This window comes from Balearica regulorum, chromosome 1, assembly GCF_011004875.1.
Source record: "Balearica regulorum gibbericeps isolate bBalReg1 chromosome 1, bBalReg1.pri, whole genome shotgun sequence".
Taxonomy (NCBI): Eukaryota; Metazoa; Chordata; class Aves; order Gruiformes; family Gruidae; genus Balearica; species Balearica regulorum.
Window position 1 is genome coordinate 80,036,821 of NC_046184.1, and position 25,577 is coordinate 80,062,397.

Sequence of the window (25,577 nt, forward strand, 5' to 3'; positions counted from 1 at the left end):
GGAGCCTCAGGCAAGTCTGAGGATGGAGACACTCTGACCACCTCCTTCACGGGGTCTACCAGAGGAAAAAGAAGATCAAAGCCATGTCTCATGCAACTAATCTACAGAGGGACTGTAGAAGGAAGGGAAGTTTTGTGATATTCTCCTTTGCTTGGCCTTATTAAGGATCGCCCCCCTCCCAACTGTTCCTTGCCATGAAGTCTAATTCTTAGTTATTAGATAGCTTTGTGTCTTTCCAGCATGGTAATTAAGTTGTGAATAGTCTGTATTGCTGCACGGAGCTGTAATTCGCTTCTGGTTATTAAAAAATCTCAGGACAGATGAGCAGAGTTGGGTATTCAAACAATAAAATGATTTCTTAAAAAGGCATGAACTGCTTCCAGACCGGCCCATTTTTTACATAACAGTTTTAAATTTAAGGGATTATTAACCACATATTTCAGCGATCTTACATTAAGCATTTACTGTGCCTAGACACCACACATTTACTTGGTGGCTCATATAGACGAAAAGTTACTTAATCTAATATTGTAGCCCACAACCCACAGGTGTAATTCGTACCAAGAGAGCAAAGAAAACAGAAGCACCAAACATAGCCAGAGCAAAACCCTACTTAGTTTTCTGTAAGTGCAGCTCATGAGCACCAAATGCATCTGTCCAAGTGCAGAAATTATTCATTTTCTCTGTACTCACTTTCAAAATAGTTGGGGGAAAGTTCTCTCAGTAACACAACCACCTCCCTATCACTTTCATCTGAAGTCACTACAAACTTCAGCAAAACCTTCTTGCTAAGAGGAAGCATCTCTCCAGCGTTCTTTCCCTTTTCCTCATCATTATTTGGTCTCTGACTGTAGTTTTAACATTTCAGAGACTATGTATACACTTCATTAGATCACTGATCGCCTCACTGCAACAGATTTCCTACTTGTATTTGTCATCTCCACTTCTTTCAGCCCTGGATTTACTTCACGCCCCTCCTTGTTCCTTCTTGTCAACACTGGGCGTACTGTTCCATGATAGAAGTAACAACACAAGCACATGTTAACACCAACAAATCCTGTATTATAAGGACTTGAATTTCTATGAATGCTTTGACCTGGGATGTGGGAAAGAAAAAAGAGGAAAAAAGAAAAAAGAGGAAAAAAGAAAAAAGAGGAAAAAAGAAAGGGTAGGGACAAGGGAGAAGAACTAAATAGAGTACTACCACTTAAGGAGCCAAAGTTTGAAAAGTCATACAAAATAAACTCCATAACTCTGGGAGATCGTTTCTGTTTTTCTTGTTGTAGTAATTACCAATTCAGCAAGGAAGAGATTTTCCCCCTAGCACATACAATACTTAGGGACAAGGGAAACACATTTCTTTAACTATTTTTTGACCCTAAAATAGCATCTGCATCTAAAAAACCCTGTACTGATCAATTTCTGCTTACATAGCGCTAACGGTGTAATATATGCCCTGTAAGATGCAATTTCTAAGCATTATATGTATTATGACTGTCACTATATGCATAAAGAACCACAGAAAACACTGAAGTTTACACCAGCACTGTTGCAAAATTGTGTTCACGTCAGCTATAACAATAGCATTTCCTTTCTCCTCCTTATTCAAGTATTTTGATTTTTTTTTCTTGTTATATCATACCTGAAAGTAGATACACAGAGCTGAAATTCTTCTCCAGTTTGCCCAGGAGCACAGTAAGAAAGCAGTCAGATGAGAGAGAGGTCACATCTTTAGAGCTTTGGTCATAAACCACCACTTCCTGCTTGCAATCAATTTCAACCTGAAACACAAGTAAATCAGAATAAGATAGGAAGGAGGAAGATGATTAAAAGCACCACATTATCACCTGCATCAGGGTTCCCACAGATTTTCTATGCAGCAGTTCAGATATATAGATTTCTTCTATATGCAAAAGTTTTTATTTTATACTTAATATGCCTGATCAAATTTAATTCCTTTGAGAGTTTGTAAATTTATTATTTGCTCCAAGTTGAAGCATGGTCTGCAAATTTCTACCATTAAGTGATTGTATGTTACTTGTAAAATGCTTTACCTTCAGCTAGATTGGTTGGTTTGTTTAAAAACTAAGCTTTTTAAAAGAAGGCCCTACCTCAGTTTCTGCTTCTAGGGGTTTTTTGTGTATAAACAGTGAAGAGACCTTAAACTGCCTAAAACCACACACATTTTAGCCATCTATACAACTTTATGTATAAAATATGCTTTAGATAGTAGCAGTAATAATAATAGGTTTCAGTTTTTAACACTTCAAAGCAATAATGTAAGAGATTACTTTTTTAACCAAAACATTTGAAAGAAGTACCAATAGATTAAGAAACAAAACAAAACACACATAGTTACACACTAAGTTTAAACAGCCTAGCTATTTTGACTAGTAACACTATTTTAAAAAAAACAAAGCACAAAAAAACCAACAACCAAAACCCCATCAAACTACTCACATGAAAAGTATTTTAAACAACAAGTAGGAGCCAGGATTGACAGAGCTACAGTTTCTTTGCAAACTGTACAACCACTTGCTAAGCAATCCCTGCCACCACAGACCCCAAAGAATCCTTCAAAGTTTAGAATGAGAATGCTTTCTGCCTTAATTACATTTAAGGGACTGTGCTTTGCAAAACATACAAGAACCCTCAGAGCATTCTTTCTGAGTAATTTCTAAATCCCTCCCCATTACTCTGACACTTAGAGCAGAGCAGGCTACAAAGAATCCCAAAGATAAACTTAGTAGTAACCAATAGCCTCTTAAGTCAGGTAAGAGCTCAGCAAAACTCAGTGCCCAAATTTAGTTTTTTAAAATGAAATACCTAAGGGAAAATTATTACAAGTTGCTTTCCAGGCACTCCTTTAAACAAATACAAGGACTAACAGGAAAATGACTCCTACCTTGTGTTTTGCTGAATGCTGAATGAGCTCTGTAATCAAAACTTTGTCCTGCTGCAGCCTCCGCTTCATAAGCTTGGAGCAGTTGATGTTGATGGCATCCAAGATGTGGGACATATTGTATTCCACAAAGGGGCGGCTATCAATCAGCAGCAATTTTTCTGTACCACTCTCCAGCAAAGCCACCAACTTCTCGGCGACAATGAGTTGAGTCCTGATCATCTCATCGGCCATGACAACAATAAGGCCTCTTTCACCACCTCCCTGTCTAATTTGCTGCGATGATGTAATGGCTGTGTACTCAAAGGCTTAGCCACACCATTGTACTAGAAGTGTATGAGGTCATGCTGGTAGTGACTGGCAAAAGAAAAGTTAAACCCATTTTCAGAAAGAGCTCTTCAACTGAATGTCTCCTCCTGCTTCCAGTTGATGTGCCGTTACAAAGGGTTCATTCCACAAAGCAGCCCCTCACATCTGATTCATCGGGAGATGACTATGGAGTAGCCATTTCACAATTCAAACAAAAGATGCTTTCTGGCTGCCGCTGCATTACATCATTCTTTACCTTTGCTCCCACCCATCAGCTTTACACCGGACTAAGAGCCTGTAAGAAGGGGAAGATAAAAAAAAAACCCACAACAAAAACAAAACAACCATGAAAAAAACACAAACTATATGAGGCCATGAAAAGTTTGCAGAACAAAACATTCAACTTTGAAGCTCACTGCACAGTGGTCTGTACCATATAATAAATGCACTCCTGAGAAGTTCCCCTCTCTGCTGTATATGCCAAACACCTAGAGAGAGTATTTGCAACTACAGTCTCTGAATCCATTCCAACGATCCTGCCTAGACAATTATCTTGTGTTTCAGGCAACATACCCTGTCTTAATTGCAGACTTTTGTTGCCACTAGCTCTGCCTCTTCACAAGACTTTGTTAAAAAATAATTAAAAGATATTGCCCTAAATCATAGTATTCCTTTCAATACCAAAACTAACTGGATGCGTTTCAGCATTTCACCACCTAGTAAGAAGTTGTAAAATTAGTTAAGATACATTTTTAAAGTTCAATGCCTTGGAAGTATTTCACAAACCAGCACTGCAAGTCGGGGAGCTGAAACCGTACAAAAGAAAGGACAAAACTTACATCTACCTCTCTCCTTGGTTGAGGATAAACCAGAAGAACAAGATACTACATCAGGACACAAGCATTGTATTTGAATTAATCACCAGAGATGGAACAGAAGTCTTGTGAATACACTACTGAAAGGTAAAGCAGTGTGCACTGTTAACTGGCCCTTCTGGACAGGTAGGACAGTTACGTGAGATGCATTACACTTTTCATACATGCTAAATAATATCTGAAGCAAACTATAATCTGTAAAATTAGATCCTGAGAGCATCTAAACCACATCAGCCTAAATGGCAGCAGAGCAGTAAATAAATCACCTGAAGTGTTTCACCATCTACTTGCACTATGCTTCACAGTTGTCCTCAGGCTTTTCAGAGTCTCCCAAAATACACTCTGATGGAACAAGTCCCTGTAGGAACACTCCTCAGAAAGGAGCCACCATGGGGCTTCATCCATAGAGGGTTTAGCTGCACTTTAGTGCATATAGCACTGCAGCTATAGATGCAACAGAAAACATGAGTCAATTTGCTTCGCTCCCACAGTTCAAAACTTGGTCCCTTAGTGCAATCACGGATATTTACAGAGACAGCCGCCTATGTAAGGCTGCAAACAACAACTCTGGAGGAAACATAAGCCACATGTTCAACTGCCCTGGTGATCAACTGCAGCAAGGGGAGACAGCTGACGGTGGTGACTTCTTCAACCGAGGTGGCAAAGCTCACAGGTTAGAGCCTGCACGTGAAAGGACAAGCCTGACAGAGTTCCTCACCTCATTAGTATGGCAGACTGGTTGGAAATGAGCAATATGGGCTCAAATCCACGCAGGGTAAAGCCAGCTTAGCGAAAAACCACATTTCTCCAGTTTGTGTGTCTCATCATCGCATTCCCTTTTCCTGTTTGAGGAAGTGATTTCAGGTCACAAAACTAAGCAACACCTCTTGCACAAGGCAAAGTGTGTCTTTAAGAGTCTTCTGCCAGTTCTGGCCCATGCCACCCAGCCTGTGACCCAAGCAGCCTTTCTACCTCCTACCTGTCTACCTGCTGGCTGAGACAAAGCAAATAACACAACTGCCACAAAACTGAAGTGGCCAGATGAAGAAAAGAAAAATCCAATTGATTGACAACTCTTGAGGCCGCAAAACATTTGTAAACAGAAGCAAGTTATGAGGATACATTTTCCTGGATTCTTAATGCACATACAGGTACATATGGGGAAGAAAATTTTACATATTTTAAAAAATATATATAATTTTACATCCTCAGTTTAACAGGTTCAGCTGGAAAATTCGCATTCTATTTGTAAAATAATTTTACATGCTTCAGTTTGAAATGTTTCTTATATATCACTTAATTGCAAGAGAAGTGATGAATTCGAACTCACTTATTTGGACTTACTAAAAGTCCTGTTACAGCAACTGGTCAGTTGTGTTTAGCAATGGGAAATCCCAGGTCAGCAGATGTTTTGCTTGTTAGATATATTATACAAATCTAAATATACAAAATCTTAAATAAATTAAATTCTGAAAAAAGTACAAACTTCATTTTAACAATCCAAAAAAGAACTGAAAGAAACTTACTTTGTGAGAGTTTCATGTAGTAGTACAAGAAAAACACCAATATTCATATAAATAGGGATTAGGTTGACAAAATGTGACTTTCTGTTTGCGCTGACTCTACTGCTATAGAGCCAGTGCTTTTAAGCTTGTCCAGATAAATGGAAGCGTATAGCAGTGAAATGCATATTGCTCTAAACTACAAAAATTATTGGAAAAATTACTGTACCACGCCTTAATTAAACCTATTAAAAAACCCCCTATCTTTGCAATCTGCTTGGTAGGTGTGCTTCCCCTCAAAGAGCAGTCATTATATAGCTGCCTCAGGCTCTTTTATAGACAGGCTGGAAGGTATCAAAAGACTATGCCATTATTATACAAGGGGGGGGAAAAAGTGAAACTTGATAGTTGTGTCTTTTTTTTTTTTTAAGAGAGAAAAAAATTATTCTGCATTTTTTTTTAATTTCTCTTAACATGTCCTGTCACGAATTTTGATTCTCTTTTCTTTGTATCAAAGGCTGCCAGATACCAAACCCACTGAACTCAATGAAAACTTTTCCACTGGCTCTAGTGGGAATTGGCTCTAACTCTTTTGTGAGCTAGACAGTTTGTTCGTGAACTAGACAGTTTGTTTTGATGGGTAAATTGCTGACTTAAAGTCCAAGTAATAACAGGAAAATAAAACAGCTGAGAAACTACAGAACTCTAAAGTGGAGGCTGTTAATACATTTTTTGCAACTTTCAGTTTGGGTATATTTTTTGTCTTCTACATGCTTACTGCTTGCTGTCTCAGCCTTCACTCTTTTGTAATAGAAGTTTGTTGCAGAAGACCCTTAAAATTAAGTCAAACCAGTTATATATGGTGACTGTGTAAACAGCATGTAAAGAACATAAGGCAAGTGGGCTACCAGTCAAGAATCCTTTTAAGTAACACTATTACCTTAACGTATAGCTATGTGTTAAGTTTCTGAAAGCATTCTGCCCATGGCCTGAAAGTAATAAACTTAACAGTAATGTCACCTCAAGTTATCGTGATCGAAATCCTATTTTGACAGGAACAGCTCCATTGGGCAAGGGAGGAACAACATTTTTATCAATTACAGGCTTTTTGTTTGTTTCAATTCTCTCTGTGTCTGGTACTATCAGACTTTGGGACTCTTCCTTGAGATCTATCCAAACAAGAGAAACTGGCAGCCTCCTGCTTTAGGTAAACACTAGAACTCTCCTCCCCTTCCTGGTGACTGCTCTTATCGTTCAGCTACTATGAGGTGTTGAAATATCTGTTTAATTTCTAATCATAGTTTGTAAAAAGCTAAAATTCAATTTCTTGACCGTTCTCTTTCTGCTGCACTATTTCTAAGTTAGATCGCAATGGTATGTATTGATTCTGTAGTGTCTCATAAATGGATGCAACACTTTGTCCTAAATAGGCCATTATGTTGCTGATCTTCAAGCTAGGAAACCATCTTAGTCACAGGATGTTCTACACTGAAATCAGGATTACTGAAAAGTGATCCATAATTGAGCTATGAAAACTCCACATGAAGTCATTCACATACACATTGGTAGTACTGCATGGCTTCTTCCTCCTTGTAGACGGACTGCAACATGTGGCACTGCTTGTTACCTCTTCTTTTAAAGAACAAAATTAACCTTTTAGCTCACTGTAAAACTAAAAAGATCTGTTCCACACTTGCCCACTATCTTTACAGTTTCTCCATGTTGTTTAAAGAACCAAAACAAAACTCCTACTACCTTCCATACAAACAGCAGTGGATCTCTAATACGTACACGTAATGCTGCCACAGCACTGTAGGATCCCTCTTCGCCTCAGGGATTCCTGTTCCCATCTCAAATGGCTCAGATGGAGTGAAGCTGGCAACCACGTAACTGGAAACCTGGCACTTAAGTTGTGTGTTTGATTCCTCAGTCAAAATAACTCACACTTTGTATGCACTCCTAATTTCTACTTCTACTGCTTCGACTCTAAGCAATTCCTTAACTCAAACAAGCGTCCTGCTATGATGTAATCTCAACCGTTGGCTCATACGAGAGCAACTATTTTTAAAGAGGCAGATGTAGTAAGAATATATTTTAAAAACTCAGAATGACGCTCTAATTCTACCTTAGTTAAGGAACTAGCAAAGAGCTTCTAGAAGCCTTGCTACAATCTCTGACTGCTAGCTCACGTAAAATAACCTTGAAGTTGAACCTTGGTATCATAAACTCTCAGCAATTTTGTTCCCGACGTCACTAATGCCTGCTTTGTCAGATGCCTACAGCAACACTCCCACATACGTCACCGCTGCATGGCAAAACGCCAGTTAAATAACTTTACAGCATCTGAACATTAGAAGGTCCTGAAGGGCAGCTTTTGCATACTCAGCCTGAGACACATGAAAGAGTTGATTTTTAAACCCGTGTATTTTTCCACTTTCTAGAGGCAAACACGAGGAAAAACACCACCTTCCCCTACAGTCAAAATCCCATTTATGTTTCTCAGGACGGACACCAGCACAAAAAAGAAACCCAAAAGCTGAAGCAAAACACAGAGGTAGGAGTTCCTAACCTGCAGGACGCATGCCACTGCTGGCACATCAGCTGTTTTCAAAGGAGTATTTGGCTTCAGCGTTACTGAGCTGGGAGCTGCCAGCGGTTCAACAGCCAGTGCCAATACCATCAGCACTGGTCCCTACCACCACAGCCACACGCAATACTCAAGAAACAAGCCTACATGAACTCCTGTATCAGAGAGGATCCCCCCTGATCTAGGGATGTCATAGGGCAAATTCCACTGCAGAGATATTCCCCTCCCCTCAACATTTATGACAGCCTCAGCATTCCCTCACCAGCCTCAGAAAGATGGAAGTAAAAGTTGTTCTGAAGAGATGCTTGTAACATTTGCTACTATGGACTGAGAGACAATGGAGGAGAGAGAGTGCCGATCCTTGCTCAATTTGCTACTCATCAGTAGGAACACAAAGTGTCTATGGAGCAGAGGAGAAATAAGATTTCTAAGTGATAGTGAGGAATGGCTATATTTCTTCTCAATTTAGCAAGCAAGCCAATAAACTCCAGAGATTGACACTGTATAGTAAAGTGTAAAGTCGGGGAAAAAAAAATGTAACTGGGCTTACAAGAAGCCTATGTCTTGCCTGCCATTGTGCGGACAACACAGGAGTGAGATTACAAATGCTTGCGATTTATAAGAGGAGCTCTGTTGACAAGGGCTCATGTTAGAGACGTAGAATGGTTTGGGTTGGAAGGGACCTCAAAGATCATCTAGTTCCAACCCCCCTGCCGTGGGCGGGGACACCCTCCACTAGACCAGGTTGCCAAAAGCCTCATCCAACTTGGACAATGAGCCGTTGACCACAACTCTTGAGTGTGACCATCCAGCCAATTCCTTATCCACCAAGTGGTCCATCCATCAAATCCATGTCTCTCCAATTTAGAGACAAGGATGTCATGCAGGGCATTGTCAAATGCTTTGCACAAGTCCAGGTAGACGACATCTGTCACTCTTCCATTGTCCACCAAAGCTGTAACCCCATCATAGAAAGCCACCAAATTTGTCAGGCACGATTTGCCCTTAGTGAAGCCATGTTGGCTGTCACCAATCACCTCCTTGTTTTCCAGGAGGATCTGCTCCATGATCTTGCCAGGCACGGAGGTGAGACTGATCGGCCTGTAGTTCCCTGGGTCTTCCTTTTTACCCTTCTTAAAAATGGGGGTTACGTTTCCCCTTTTCCAGTCGGTGGGAACTTGGCCGGACTGCCAGGACTTCTCAAATATGATGGAGACTGGCCTGGCCACTTCATCTGCCAGTTCCCTCAGGACCCACAGATGCACCTCATCAGGTCCCATGGATTTGGGCACCTTCAGGTTCCTTAGATATTCTCGAACCTGATCTTCTCCTACAGTGGGCAGTTCTTCATTCTCCCAGTCCCTGCCTTTGCCTTCTGTGACCTGGGCAGTGTGGCTCAAGCAATTGAGAGTGAAGACTGAGACAAAGAAGTCATTGAGTACCTCAACCTTCTCCATATCCTGGGTAACCAGGTCACCCGTTTTGTTCTGGAGGGGACCCACATTTTCCCTCATCCTCCTTGTATCACTAACATACCTGCAGAAACTTTTCTTGTTGTCCTTAACATCCCTGGCCAGATTTAATTCTATCAGGGCTTCAGCTTTCCTAACCCAATCCCTGGCCGCTCAGACAGTTTCTCTCTATTTCTCCCAGGCTACCTGCCCTTGCTTCCACCATCTGTAGGCTTCCTTTTTTTTGTTTGACTTTGCCCAGGAGCTCCTTGTTCATCCATGGAGGCCTCTTGGTGGTTTTGCCTGACGACTTCTTTGTTGGGATGCATTGTTCCTGAGCTTGGAGGAGGTGACCCTTGAATATTAACCAGCTGTCTTGGGCCCCTCTTCCTTCCAGGATTTTGTCCCATGGTATTCTACCAAGTAGATCCCTGAAGAGGCTGAAGTCTGCTCTCCTGAGGAGTGTGAGCTTGCTGTGCACCCCCCTTGCTGCCCTGAGGACCTTGAACTCCACCATTTCATGGTCACTGCAGCCAAGGCTGCCCTTAAGCTTCACATCCCCTACCAGGCTGAGGGGAATGAGGAAGTCTTTTGGCTTTTTGGATGACTCAGGAAAGTGTCATCATCTCACAAGAACATCATTTCCTCAGGTTGGTTGGGGGGTGGAAGAACACAGACTTTCCCCCACCCTCCCTAGCACACTCCACTTTGGTGCGATAGTGGAGAGCAGCAAGGAAATCACTCAAATAGAAACACTTTTTTTTTTTTTTAATGTCACTTATGTACCATGTTCATAAAGAGAGAAGCAGTTTTAGGAACTTCACCCTGCTCTCCTTTGCTTATCTGTATGATCAGATCTATACATGCAGTCAAAACGGAATAGTGTTAATTTTCTCTTCCTTGTAGAAACAGCAGCCACACGCATTTTAGATTACACACTGTACATTCATGCATTGGAAAAAAATAGTGGAGAATTTTCTGTTCAGTACTCTGTTGTCCTTCATCCTACTTGACTAGTTACTCAGTTTTAATTACTACTTCTAAAGAGAAGTCACCCCATTTCACCAATTGTGCTCACCAATCTCAAAACTTAGACATGGAGAGATAGAGTTAGAAAGGAAATCAACTTCCCACAAAGAAGCTGCACAAAACACCTCCAGTTTGGATTTTTAAGCTCATTCTATTTCTACACCTACATCTCAATGACATTTTTACCAACAGCACTCTAAGACAGCTGGGCCAAGCAAGGTTAATGGACCTTCCATTTAGATAACAGTAAGATATTGCTTTTCATACAAATAGTGGTATTCGAAGTAATATAATGTGTTCTATTACCAAAACAAAATCAAAAAACATACCATCAAACCACTACGTTTTACTGACCTACTTAACATAGCCCTCAAAGATGTGCAGCTTTCTTGCAAATATGATCCATGCACCATCACCAACTCTAAGCAATAAGACAGTTTATCATCACTTGCATTTACCAAGAAACCAACCTCTTTGACATTCACTGTCAAACTATAAACATTTATTAAGTATTACAGCAGGGAAACCTGATGGATAGAATGTGAGCTCATGGGGAGTGTTAGAAGATGCTGTTGATGTGTTACATCACTCTATTCAACAGCTCAAAGACTGTATCTGGGGACTCCCTTCTCCACCCATACAAGCAAGAAGTTCTTTCCATTTCAAAATACTTTTCCATTGCAGGTGCACAGTATATGGTTCTATGACACCCAGAATGAAAGCTAACCTAATCCACTCCAACCAAATACTATAATATATAACATTTTTAGTTTCCTATTGCCCGGGACACTGGGCAACCCGAAGGAGCATCAATGGATTTTTAAAAGATGATTCTCCCTGTACAACTTCCAAGTCAAAGTAACTGAAAATTCCAGAGTATGAATTCATTATTGTTTCATGTCAAAAGCAATTACTCACCTACATTTAAGTCAAAATCTAAATAGGCTGAACAGGACAGACGGTGGTCCACATACAAAGGCCAGCAGAGGGAAATACCTAAACATAGGGAAAAAAATAAAATCCTTATTACAACACAAAAACCCAACAGGAAATAGATTTCACACTTTCAGCACAGTCGTTTGCTGTAAAACTCCCTCAAACACATGAAACCTGGGTGAGAAGAGCTTTATAAATGCTAGCATTCATTTATATGGAAAGGGTCTGAAATAGAAAATTATGTTATACTGATTTTCTAAAAGAAAAGAAAAAAAACACAGCAAATCTATCTTTAAAAAGAAAAATGGTTGGAGATACTTTAAAAAACAAACAACAAACAAAAAAACCCCCAACCAACAGTAGCCTTCCAAACAATTTGACTACTAAAAAACTAATCTAGAACTAGCATTCATGGGTGATGCATCTGCATGAATTCAAGCAAATTCACAAACTCTTGTTCAGTGTCTATTAACATAGGAGACTGCCATAAGTAAATTTGATTACACTTATATTTTGCATGGACAAAGACTAATGAAATTAGTCAGGTAATTAATCCCACCTCCCCATACGCTAAAATAGCCAACACTAGAAACTGGCAACACTAGCGTCACCAATCATTATGTGTAGTCATACCTATACGACCTCTATATAAAGCACCTGCTGTTCCTACATGAACAAATTAAATTATAACCTTTACATGAGGAAGTAAAAATAAACACATTAGTGTCAATTCCAAACCGTTTCCTGGGCAGCTAAAAACAAAGATTCAAATCATCGCTATCAAGAGATGACAGCTCCGTTTAATCACTGTAACATAAACCATGATAATAAATTATTGCCAAGCACTGCCTTGTTACGAAATCCAGGAGTGGCTCCAAACCACGTAGTAAATGATATGACAACTACAAAGAGCCACCGCAGCAGAGGGCTGAGCACATTACGACAGTCAGTGAACAGATTTAAAACCCATGTCATCTCGCAAGGAAAGGAGCTACAAGAACCACCTCTGTCTTTAGTCAATTGCTCTAAAAACCTTGCAAATGCTAACTGTAAAACATGGGGCTAGAGCCCTTCAGATAGATGATTAAAGAGTTTGCTACCCAGACCATGCTCTGCTCACTGGGACAGACACCTTGACCAGGACCTGCGTGTTTGCCCCTGGGAGGTCCCAGGCTGGAGATTCTCTCACTTATCCATCATTAGCACATCAGCGTGTGTACATGAGAGCCGCAGGGCAGAGGTGATGAGAAGATCTGTTGAAGATTGTGCCAGGTCCATGTCTCCTCGTGCCTGCTCCAGCTGGCAGATACCCTTTTGAGCCCCAGGAAGAAGCTCTGCAGATCCCCGTGCTCCTTCCCCCAGTCCAGCAGCAGAAGCCCAGCAGAAGGCAGCTGAGACCTCAGAGAAAGCTCATCCTACTCATCGTATTTGTCACTATCCCCTTTTCTAATCTCACCCCTAGAAATTAAAACTAACCTAGCGCTTAACACTGATTAGGCTCTGCCCAGATCCAAGACCCTGTGATAAGAGACCACCTTGTGACAGTCCAAGGAAACAAAGTACTGGGACAGAAAGTACCTCCCTTTTTGTTCTTTAGTGCTTCACGTGCAGTTTCTGAAGCCTCTCTGGAAACTGCCCGGTAGTCTTCACATTCACTAGTACCTGCTATCCATGCCTCTCCAAAGTCCTTACAAATAAACTAGCTACCACCTCAGGAAACTATACACTATTTTTCTCACTTTAATGAATAGAAGTAAATCAGGAGTTTAAAGTAGTCCCCAAAAGCCCTCGTTTCACCACTGGGTGCAATTAATTCTGCTGAAGAGCAGACAAGAAACAAAGCATACACTTAATTTCAACATATTTTACTGGAAGGAGGTGTCACACTTTTAGAACAGGATCCATTAATGATTGAAGACTAAGCTGCTGCAAGTTCAGCCATAAGCATTAAGTGCATTTGGAAATTCCCTGGCAATGCTGTTAAAGGAACAGACATTTCCTGTAATTTTCGGAAACATTTTATATCTCCCCTCCTCCTTTTTAGCCTTGGTGGTAAGAAGGGGGAGGGAGAGAGAGGATACCATATTACCATTAAGTGAAATATGAATGAGCCACCCAAGTTTAAAGTGGAAACTTCAGCTATTTGTGCTTAGGAGAAAGTTTTAAAAAAAAGGTCTTTCATCATTAAGAGGCCAGGATTTTTTTGCTGACTTTAGGAAAAGAAATACACATCCTTTCAATTAGTGTGAATTACAAAAGGATATAAACTTGCCTTTTACTTACTTCTGGCAAATAAAAAGTCCTCCAGGCCTTATTTAAATACCTTTTTCTATTTTCCAGAATTAGAAATGGAAGCCTTTTTTTCTCCTCTCTTGCTCTGGGCCTTCCCTAAACTGCAGCTAAACGAACCCAGCCAGTCAGGTCCCATGGAGCGTTCCTCGCACAGCTACCGAGTTGTGGTGCATCAGATGAGCTAGACTGAATAGTCAAGTGTGACAGCATCTTTCTAAGGACCTCAATGCCTACCTCTCCTTTCCTGAAAGTTTAATTCTGTCCTTTCCTAAAAATCTAATCTTGTATGAAGTATCTGGCATAAAATTTATATTAAGTTGTAACTTTATTTATCTATGTAATGAGTCTGAAGAGATCCAATCCAAAGGCACAGCATGTAACGTAAGAATTCACAAACCGAATTAAAACCAGAGGACAGCTGCCTATCCTTACAAAATACATCACGAGTGCTATTTGTTTGAGTCCTGTACACTGAATGGTGAAGATTCATCATTTAGTTGTGAAAACTGCAAAGTTGATGCCTGCCACTCTCTATCAGCAACTGTATTTTAGCATTCAGTTCAAAGACACAAAGTACAAAAAGGGAAAACCTTAAAGGGTTGAACTACTTTATAAATCCTCAAGCTGTTGAAATTCCAGCATCTCCTTACTCTTTGTAGAACAAGCCTGCTATACAGCAGCCCCTTTCATGTCACCAAGGTTTCCATCTACTACATAACCCGCACATCCCGGATTGACTGACCGTGTTCTGCAGCTCTGCAGACCAATACAAACAGTGACTCATATTTTACATGGTCATCTTTTTGCTGAGAAACAGATTAAGAGGAGGAGGAGGAGTGCTCTGAAGAGTAGTGCTAAATAAACATCAAGCACAGCAGTTGTAATAGTCTGTGCTACTTCTTTAAAAATCTTCCCATGAAAGAAGATAAGATGGAAGCTCAGAGTCTTCAGATAATGGTTAGCCTTTAAGTTTAAGGCATTTTGCCTATTGACAGACTTTAAGGGGGAGACATTCAAATAATATATGCCTGCAAATAAGGAGTTAAAAATTTAAAAAAAAAAAAAAAAAAAAAGCAACTCTGATCTGCTTTGTGGTCACTGTATGATGAAAACAGAAGCTGGATCTGAAGCCTTTGTACAAGAACCAGGACAGATTAAAGGCAGAAGATAATGATGGCAATTTTATTAGGGAAATAAATCAGAATAGCTTCTGGGCAAGGCAGGGGTGAATTTCTTGCAATAGACTTTTTAATGACTATTCTCTTAAATTAAATTGAATGACTAGAGATCACAGTGAGTCAATCTCCTTTAAGAACAGAGACGTGTAAACTGCTTTCATGGTACACTGTGGGTTAAAATGTTCTGATCTTTCACCCATTTGAGGAAATGACACCAGTTCTCCCGGAAGGCAACATGCACATTCAACCCCTTCACATCAGGGCATGAGAAAGTTTGGAAGGAATTTCTTTTTTTTTTTTTTTTTTTAATTTTTTTTCAACTGTCAACATTAATACTTTGTTTCTTCCTGCTTGTGTCTGAAAACACAGTGCTGCACTGCATGCATGTCCTGTCAGCTGTACAGGGAAACATCTAGAAGTTTAAAAATAAATACCTAATAAGTGTCAATTAAATCTGTTGTCAAACTCGTTAAAAAAAACCTCTGAGTGCTCAAAACAAAATTAATATTGTGAACAGTGTACGCTATTCAAGTGAAGCATATTCAGAAGGGATGCTGGGCCTAATAAAACATCTACATTACACATATATAAGCTCAATCCTACTCAGTAGAGCAGTTAAATTTCATTTGCTTTCTCCTTAAATGATATTTATATGGCAAGGAAACAGAATAGATAGTGGAAAACAGTGAGTCCACAAACATAGTACAGCCAAACTATGTTGAGGTGGGGGTAGAGAAGGAAACATAGAGGTATATGCTATACAGCAATGGCTCCCAATTAACGTGGTGGAATAATTCAAGTTGTTATGTGCTCCCGGTGTTTCATCAGTTGCAGTAAGCCTGTTAAGAGGTCTCCTGTTCTGGGCTGTGCAGACTAGGAAGGTGTTCAAGCTATGACACAGAGTAACTGCTGAATTGTAGATAAGGCCCAGAAAATAAATTAAGAAACTCCTAGATCCAGATGATTGGGACCCAAATCACTCACCATCGTGTAAGATCCCTGATAGCTCACACACTGGGAGCAGAATACATTTTCATACCTAATTTGTACCCACAAAGGTAATTCTGATGGCCTGCTTATTACAATTGCTTTCAAATTTTCATTTAATTGACAAGACGGTACCAACAGGGCCTGAGTTCAAGAACAAAAGCAGAAGTCATAGTATCTCACTGAGCTTATGCTCCAGGTAACGTACCCTGGTATGTCTTTCCCAAAGGATCCCAAGTGTTTCCTTGAATATGAATCAAGTTATACAAGACCTGTAACAGTGCCAAAGCCACATTTCTAGCATGGTAACTACACAGCTGAAAAGAGAAGTCATATATATCTTTACAACAGAAGGCGAGACCAGAGGGTGACTTCTATTCCCCAGCTGTGCCTCTTACATCACTATAAACATTACCATTTAAGTAGAGGAAGAAGAGTGGCATAACACAAAATATATTAATGCCCCTTAAGAACAACTAACAAAATGTGACCGGTATTACATCTAGTTTGCAAGAATTAAAAAGGAGCGGGATTTTTTAAATTTTGAGCAAAAGTGTGCAATACCAAACCAAGGGAGTAAATTCTGTTGGTATTACCCAATACGCACCTTAATAAAGGACCAGGGTCAAAAAGAAATGTTCTATAGCAACCTCACTGGACTTCTAACAGGATTTTGAATAGCAAAGAGAAACAAAACATATTCCCTTAAACTACATTTGTATTATTCTGTTTGAAGCATGCTTACATGCACGCACAGCTCCGTACAAATGTATAAACAAGATTTTATATTTCTCCAGTATGTGTAGAGGTGCTCTGTTTTACACAGTCCTTTAAAAAGCAACCAGAAAGGCATTGGTTTTGTCAAAGTAATCCCAAGCTAGTAAAGTTCAATATACTTCTGCAATAGCTTAAATAATATATCAATAGAATGGATCGACTTCAGTGCACGTGGAGCCAACTAATACTTGGAAAGAAGTATATCATCTGCAAACTGCAAAATCATTGTATTTCTTGGGTATTCAGTTATGGAAGAAGCACCAGTTATTTTTCAACAATCATGGATACATCAATAAATAACACTGATTAGTTTTGTAATAACTTACTGATTATACATAAATTCATGTTGATACTGCTAGCAAGTGTTCTGACCATTTTCAGACTTCCAGTCTACATGTGAGCAGTCCATAGGAACAAGTTAGGTTTTGGTATGCAATCCTGAGGTTTTTACCTCCAGGAAACTGATCCTGAAGGATAAAGGTATACGATGGGTGGTCCTTAATCACTTCCTTTATGCGAAGATTGAGGTCAGAGTGGAAAAAGAGCCAAGGAAGGAAGTCTGCAGCACCCTTCAAACACAGACACACACCTTCCTGAACAACCCCTTCGACATTTTAGAGGGTTAACTTGTAGTTTAAATTGAGTAGTCAGAGGTTGGGATAGAAATAAACAGCTTGCACAAGCAACACACTGTGCTATTAAGTTTTTAGAAGTGACTTAAAAATTAGGTCAGTCTAATTTGTGGCTGATACTTTGTTCTTTCACTACTATGAACTCACAATGATGTCAGTCTCATGTTCAAACATGCCACATTTAGCAGCGTACAGGCTTCCTGAGAGACTCTCTCAGCCTTCCTTTGTGCAAAAGGCTTCTGCCAGATTCTTAGCTCATACTTCACTGACTCAGGCATGCCACTCCAGTTTCAAGGGAGTTACACTGGCTTCCCGTCAAATACTGCACAGTTTGGGGTTTTTTTTTTCCCCTCTTTTTTTTTTTTTTTAAACTTTACTAGCTACAAGTTTAAGAACACATGGCCATATTCAGGTTACCATTTTAGGCCTCACTTTTCATTAGACCACATCCAGAAGAGAACTGCCCATTAAAAGACATGGGAAACAGGTTCTTTGAACTAATTCAATCCACCTTTCAATATGTAGAGGCAGCTTACAAGAAACATGGAGAGACTTTTCACCAGGGCCTGTAGGTACAAGGAGTAATGGTTTTAAACTGAAGGAGAGTAGGTTTAGATTAGATATTAGAAAGAAATTCTTCACTGTGAGGGTGGTGAGGCACTGGAACAGGTTGCCCAGAGAAGCTGTGGATGTCCCATCACTGGAAGTGTTCAAGGCCAGGTTGGATGGGGCTTTGGGCAAGCTGGTCTAGTAGAAGATGTCCCCTGCTCATGGCAAGGAGGGTTGGACTAGGTGATCTTTAAAGGTCCCTTCCAACCCAAATAATTTTATAGTACTTCCTCATCCTTACTGATCTAAAAAAAAAAAATAATCCTATATGTCCCTGTATTCTACCCAAATTCAGCTAACTCTTGAGGATGCAAAGCATCCCACTGAATTGGAACTTTATACAGAAATGCTTCTTATGCAGCCACCCCAAAAAAATGAAGCACACTCACATACAGAAGCTAATCTGTCTGCATAACTTTTGATGTTCAAGGAAGAAATCTTTTCATTATTATTTCTGACACAAAACTTGCTGTGGGGTTTTTAACCATGTTAGCAAAGACACATGAAGCACAAAGACAGTGTAAGTGTGTCCAGCTACAAAACTTCCAATGAGCCTTGGACCCTGATACCTGTGAATATTGAAATATTAAGATCAATTCAAGCAATTAGAAGCATTGCTAAATGAGCCTTGGACCCAGCAGTAAGCTTTTGCAAGCACCTTTAACTAGACTAATGCAAAGCAAGTGGTTTGAACCACTGCTGCTGCTTGTTTTGCTTGAATGGCAAAATGAAACTGAAAAAGATAGAAGAGAGATTTTAAAAGCAGTTATTAGTCCCTTCCACTTCTCACCTGTCAGTGGGAGACCCACTCTGAGGTACCACCCTACCTCTCTCCCCCACTGGTCTTCCCCTTATCCTTTCAGATAGGCCCAGTCAGCCTTTTGTGTGGCTGCTTTCTTGAGGGCACAAAAAAAAAAATATCTCAGGTGGGAGTAAAGGAAAGCCATCTAAAAATACAATGGTAGGTAAAAACAAACAAAACAGGTCCCTGAAAAGGGGCATCTGCAAGTTTGTTACTAGCAAGCGTAATTCTTACCATTTAATTCATGTTTATGCCCATCACTAAATATCTGTACTTAACGTTTTGTGCATCTTAACTGCAGTCACTCTGTACGCTTCCCATTGCAGCAGCCATCACAGGAACTCTCCCCCTCAAACACTCAGCTGGAACAGAAGTAAAAAGAGGAAAAAAGGGTGGCCATTTATATGCTGCTAAGGCACTTCTGAAGGGGCTACACTATCAGAGATACAATATTAGCCCAAACTCTCCCACTGCTTTTTTCATGATGCCAACTAGTACAGATATTTTTTGGTTTTGTTAGTTTGTTTTAAACTATCATGTCAGCATGTTCAAACCGGTATTATATATCCATGGAACAATGCTACTGCATGAATCTTTAACATAGAAAAGCATTGACTGTCTCAGGAAAAGACACATTATCTCATGGTCGTTTCCAGCACCATGTTAAATTCCAGCTACTCTATGAAAGAAAACACACAGACTTGGTTCACAAGAACTGCAAATCCAACAGATCCCCACTATCACTGCTGTATCTGCAACTGCCCAAGGATACAGGAAAGGCAAGTCTCACAGGGAGAGGTGACATCTTTTATGAGACCAGTTAATATGGAGAGATAAGGAGAGGGAGGGCACGAACTCTAGAATGCACAAGCCCTTCCTCACACACACACGGACGTGAAACAGAACCAAACCGTGACACAGAAACAGAAGTCAAGGCTTCCAAAACATCTCAACATCCAGCCTGTCCCTCTTCCCAAACAGGAAAAGAAGTCCAAAGCACATCCCGAAGTATGTCATAAATTACCCAGTGAATCATATTCCTCATGGAAACTGTCTGGCTGAAGCCACACCACTGAAAATAAAGTGATAAAAGACAGAAAGAAACCTAAAATTTACCCTCAAAGAAAGAACACTCTCCCCTCCACAAATTCTTGGGAGTTAATACCAAAACAAGAAAAACCTGGAGTCATCACAGAGTTACTAGATTTGTGGCACATTTTTCCTATAAACAAACTTTTTTCTGGATTATCAAGTTGTTTATTATTAACTCACACTTGACCTAGATTTAGCTTTATATTCACTGCTTGTGTTTCAAGTAGGGTTTGCATTCCTGAAACCTTGCGTGCCTTCCCCAAACTAATCAGTTTAAGCAAAAAAAACAAAAAAACCTCTCCTTATAAACCTTTTCTGTAGACTATCTGAAAAAAGTCTGTATTTTCTGGAAAAAAAACCAAAACAAAAAACCACAAACACAAAGCATAGAAAAGCATAGAAAAAAAGCCCATAGAAAAATGATAGTTTCCTTAAAAGTATTGTTCAAATATTCAAATTTTCAAAACTTTGACCATTTCCAGCTACAACTAAAAAGGTACTGCATTACTCAAACTTACAGAACTAGAAGCTTCATTCTGCAGTGCTACAAGGAGGCACTAACTTAGCTGTTTTAAAGTAAAACCAATTTTATTTTCTTTCAGTTCCAAGTTGACTTAAAGGTATCAGTGATAAAGATAGCAGGTGAGATTAGACGCATTTGTCTTTATAAAAAAGTCATGACAGTGACAGATGTAGTTGATGCATTTGTTACCTGAGGGGGGTGGTGGTTTGTTTTCTCATTTTATTTGGATTGCAAAGAAATGTTAGCTAGCTAGTTTGCCACCTAGAGTGGTATATGCAGTTACGTTCTCCATGGGAACTCTGAGTGGCATGAAAAAACTGACCCTGGTAGTTTGAACAACAGAGTACGAGGAGTCATGGCAAAAACACACCTGAGAGAAGCCAATCTCTACCAACAAATGCTAAAATCCTTTCAGATGAGCACACTTAGGTGAGAATCTTTTCCAGAAAAAGACTTCCTCCCTGACTGCAACTGCCCTCTCCAAAAGGATTCTAGCACAGGTCAAAACAGAAGTGGAGGTCACCAGGAAAGAGGGGAAGGAGAAGCATTTCTTCCACCCCCTCCAGGCCTCTTCTTCTGCAGCCACACCACCAGGCTCAAGCTAGAGCAGTAAATACCTGGGGCACATGCTTCCAAAATCAAATAATCCATAACCTGGGAGCTGGGCAAATCCAAACAATTTTTTAGAACATCTAAATTCTAATTCAGCTTAGACTGCTTTCGAACAGGCGAAATAAAAAAAAACCCTGTGACTTAAATCTAGAAGAAAATGTATCTAGTCTACCTGCAGCTAAAATGCCTATCCAGGACTAAAAACATTCTTCCTAATCTTGTTCTCAACATCAGCTTAAAGCATGGTTTTGCCAAGGTTCAGCTTTCTGGCACTCTGTTGAAAGCATAACCACATAAAATCTTCTTGAGAACCAGCTTTAGGTTTGGCAGGGAGACCACCTGGCATCAAAGATATGCCTATGGCCATATGCCTGAATTTTAGTCAAAAAGCCAGAAGCTGCAGGGATTTTTTTTTTTTTTTTTAAATGTGTTTGGCAGCTAAATTCTCCTGATATTCCATGGGCGTTGAGCATGCTTCAGTGCAGGGACGGCCAGCATAGAATCATAGAATGGTTTGGGTTGGAAGGGACCTCAAAGATCATCTAGTTCCAACCCCCCTGCCATGGGCAGGGACACCCTCCACTAGACCACGTTGCCCAAAGCCTCATCCAACCTGGCCTTAAACACTCCCAGGGATGGGGCCTCCACAACCTCTCTGCGCAACCTGTTCCAGTGCCTCACCACCCTCATGGTGAAGAATTTGTTTCAAACATCTAATCTTAATCGACCCTCCTTCAGCTTAAACTCATTACCCCTTGTCCTGTCACTACACTCCCTCATGAACAGTCCCTGACCACCTTTCCTGTAGGCCCCTTCAGATACTGGTAAGCCACAATTAGATCTCCCCAGAGCCTTCTCTTCTCCAGGCTGAACAACCCCAACTCTCTCAGCCTGTCCTCATAGGAGAGGTGCTCCAGCCCTCTGATCATCTTTGTCACCCTCCTCTGGACTCTCTCCAACAGCTCAATGTCTCTCCTGTACTGGGGCCCCCAGAGCTGGACACAGTACTCCAGGTGGGGTCTCACCAGAGTGGAGTAGAGGGGCAGGATCACCTCCCTCGACCTGCTGGTCACACCTCTCTTGATGCAGTCCAGGACACGGTTGGCTTTCTGGGCTGCAAGCGCACGCTGCCAGCTCATGTTGAGCTTCTCATCAATCAAAACCCCCAAGTCCTTCTCCTCGGGGCTGCTTTCGATCCATTCCTCGCCCAGCCTATAGTCGTGCTTGGGATCGCGCCGACCCACGTGCAGGACCTTGCACTTGGCCTTGTTGAACTTCATGCGGTTCGCACGAACTTGGCCTTGTTGAACTTCATGCGGTTCGCATGCAGAGGAGATACTTAAATCTAAGATCCATGAGCTAGCTGTGAACCAAACCACCAACCTGTTGGTCAAACTAGCCTTGACAGAAAGGAGGGTTTATTTGTGCAGGCCTACCCCACAACATGGCTACAGGGCTTTCCATACCCAGGCTAAATACTTTCTCCACTGCACATCACAGTGTAGGGCAGATGACTGGGCTGAGCATCCCAAGCTGCACTGTCCCCCTCACTGCCACGTCCAGAATGATTTGTTCTGCAATTGCTATTGCGTGCCATTATAGTACCAAACACCAGAGAAAGCAGATGATCCCTTAAGCTTGCATTATTACTTCTGCTGAGGCACACAGACAGCATAAGGAAGGGAAAATAATCTTAGCACCTGCACACAGAAGTTGTTGCAGACAGCAGGGGTGGTCTGTATACAGAGTTGAGGGAGAAGTATGCTGGAATAACTGAAGGAGAGGACAAATACACTAGTGCCCCAAAAAAACGAACCCAGCCACCAGATATTAAACCACAAAACCTACAGCTGTCCCCAGGAGTCGATACACCTTTGGCTTTAAAAAGACAAAGTGCGCACTGCTTGGATGGGAAAGGGGGACTAGTGTCCAGAGAATTCCTGCTCCACTAATACAAATGGATGGCGCCTGCTGCATGGGTCTAAAGATCCAAAGCCCCGTGGCACAGTTCAAAGTGCACCATTGCCCCTCATATTAACTGTCATAGTTTGTTGGTGTGTTTAAGGTAAAACTCAACTTAGTAACTACTTCCAACACAAGTCTGAACAGTCAAATATGAGAAAGCACTAGCATGATGATTGCTCACACAGTCTCAGCACCGCATCCTTGTTCTTACACAGCATGATAGGGACATTCCTTACTTAAGCACCTTCCTTGGGGCGGTACTCACTCAGTTGAGGAGTAGTTATTTAACCATGATTCCATCTGCTTTGCATTCCCGTTAAAGAAAACCTTATGCAAAAACGTAAGAGTTGGCTTATGAGTTCTTGGCCCAAATATCCTCTTACCAGTGCACTGCTTGCCAGGTCATCACTGTTTGCACTTCAGAAGTTTGCAGCAGATCAACTGTGCCAAATCCAAAGAACTTTGTCATTAAAAGAAAAACTTTAAGCCTAACTGTAGGAAGTGCTCTCCATGCTTCACTAATCTTGTCAAACTATACTGTACAGACAATTACAATTAATAAAAATATTCTTAGGAAGCCTAATGACAACTTTGGAGCCATGGTTTCTCTGCTTCAGGTAGACTGGAATGAGGAAAACAGCAGGGCACAAAGTGTCTCTTGCTGTGCTTTAGCCCCTCACAAACGCAATGAGGGCTCCCAAGGGAAACTGCCCCGCTCCAGACAGTGATTTAAGTGGTACAGGTCTACCCAAGAACATCAGCTTCTCTTTGGGCCTACCCATGGGCAACACCTTTACTACCAGCACCTGAGCTTGCAACCACAGAAAAGCATGATCCTGTTCTGCATTAACTACTTAAAGGTATTTCAGGTGTTGCTTCCAAAAGAAGTTAACAAGACAAAGCTCACCAGCTCCAAGAATATCTGAAAAAACACTCATGCTGTCATCCCTCAGCAAAGATTGAGACATGCAATAAAATGGCACACTCCTTCACTGCCTTTCATACCTAGTACTGTATATAACTCCCGTAACTTAAAACAATGGCTCCCAGACAGGACGCTGAATAGTCTAAGTAAGTATCTGTTAGCACACTTCTATTTTGACAAAACCATATTCATATCCGAAATTCTTTTGGTGAACAACTGACATCAAAGTAAATGATTTACTGACTTAGAATTCACATTTCTTTGCAGGGATAAAAGATCACAGAGGATCAGACTAACTAAGAATCTAAATATGGGTACCTTCTTTTAGCGTTTTTAAGGCATGATCAAATCCTCCTGGGGCCTGTCACAGACTGTCTATCCATCCAGCAAGGCTAAAGGCAATTCCCATGTTACTCCACCCAACTATTGCTCTTTTCAGACATTTAAATGCATTCAGGCTTATCCGTTAGCTTTTCTAAAGCGCACAGTTCCATGTCTAAATCCAGCAATTAGATTACCAATAGTTTCAGACACAAACTTGCAAAATCCATCTTTAGACACCTGGATGCCCAAAGCAGGAATGGTGTGTTGCATCCACCATGGCAGAAGTATTCAAAACTTTACAAAGAGAGCAGCCACTGTGCAAAGAGCCTGGAGGTAACACTGCCATCAGGTTTACTGAGACAGGCATCTTCTGATTGTCTCACAATAATTAAGAAAACCCTAAAGTTGAGTAACTATGAAGGAGAAGAGGAACTCTGGGCCACCTTTTATGCTTCACAGGTTTCAACTAAACCATAAAGAAGAAGAGATTAAGCCTCCTGAAAGGTCTGGTAATTTTGTTACCTTATTTATATTATTATCATGATCAATTGTGTTTCAATTTTAATTTTTTATTCCAGAGGATAGTTACTTAATCCATTATAAAACTGTAAAAATAACTAAATTGTTTGAGGGTGACAGCTACACTAAGAGAGAAATGAATTTGTGGCATCCTATGTGACAGTTCAGTGAAAACTCAGCATCACATATCAGCATCTGATGGGCCTTTTAAAGACACAGTCAGATCTGAAAATTCAGTCAGAAAACTTGCCAATTTGTTGTAGCTTTGAGTTTCCTAAAAAAATCCACCCTGAAAGCAAACCTCAGTTTAACACACACACATCACGCACCACTTCACTAAGTTCACAGAGAACACAGTAACAACAGTCGTCCAAGGGATGTACCCTGATGGAGCGGAAACAAGTTTACATAAACCATGTTTTGGGGACTGTCAGGAACCACCACGTGTAAACCCATCACTTTGACACCTCGTCTTGTCTTAGATTGCTGTCTCAAAATTTAGATCTGTTAAAATCTCCACAGCAAACAATCATACATCAAGGAAACAACCACTGCTTATAACACAGTCTCAAGAGAAAAAAGACAGGAATTAACACCAGAAGTTACAGAAGAAAGATGGTTTTGTTTAAGACTTACTTTGAAGATGTCATCTTGTGCATGCCAACTGTTGGCAACCATCAACAAAAATAAATTCTTGCTGTTAACAGAAGTAACTGTAAAGACAGGAAACTTAAGATATTACTACACTT

The 25,577-nt window shown here is 40.7% G+C and overlaps 1 protein-coding gene across 19 annotated transcripts in view; it reads right to left on the reverse strand.

Annotated features, from left to right (window-relative positions):
- DUSP16 (dual specificity phosphatase 16) overlaps positions 1-25,577 on the reverse strand; it is a 72,151-nt gene that overhangs the window by 29,560 nt on the left and 17,014 nt on the right. For 6 of the 19 annotated variants that reach the window (XR_012836709.1, XR_012836710.1, XR_012836712.1 and 3 more), the window contains 3 exons: positions 11,574-11,651; positions 2,906-3,506; positions 1,643-1,781 (listed from right to left, as the gene is read on the reverse strand). Coding sequence is in view for 13 of the 19 variants with exons in the window: in XM_075760795.1 (XP_075616910.1) it covers positions 1,643-1,781; positions 2,906-3,136 (370 nt within the window). In the remaining 6 variants the exon portion in view is untranslated. Of the gene's footprint in view, positions 1-1,642; positions 1,782-2,905; positions 3,507-7,143; positions 7,221-11,573; positions 11,652-25,464; positions 25,532-25,577 lie in introns of those variants that run through there. The other 13 variants (XR_012836711.1, XR_012836719.1, XM_075760846.1 and 10 more) reach the window with 7 other exon arrangements.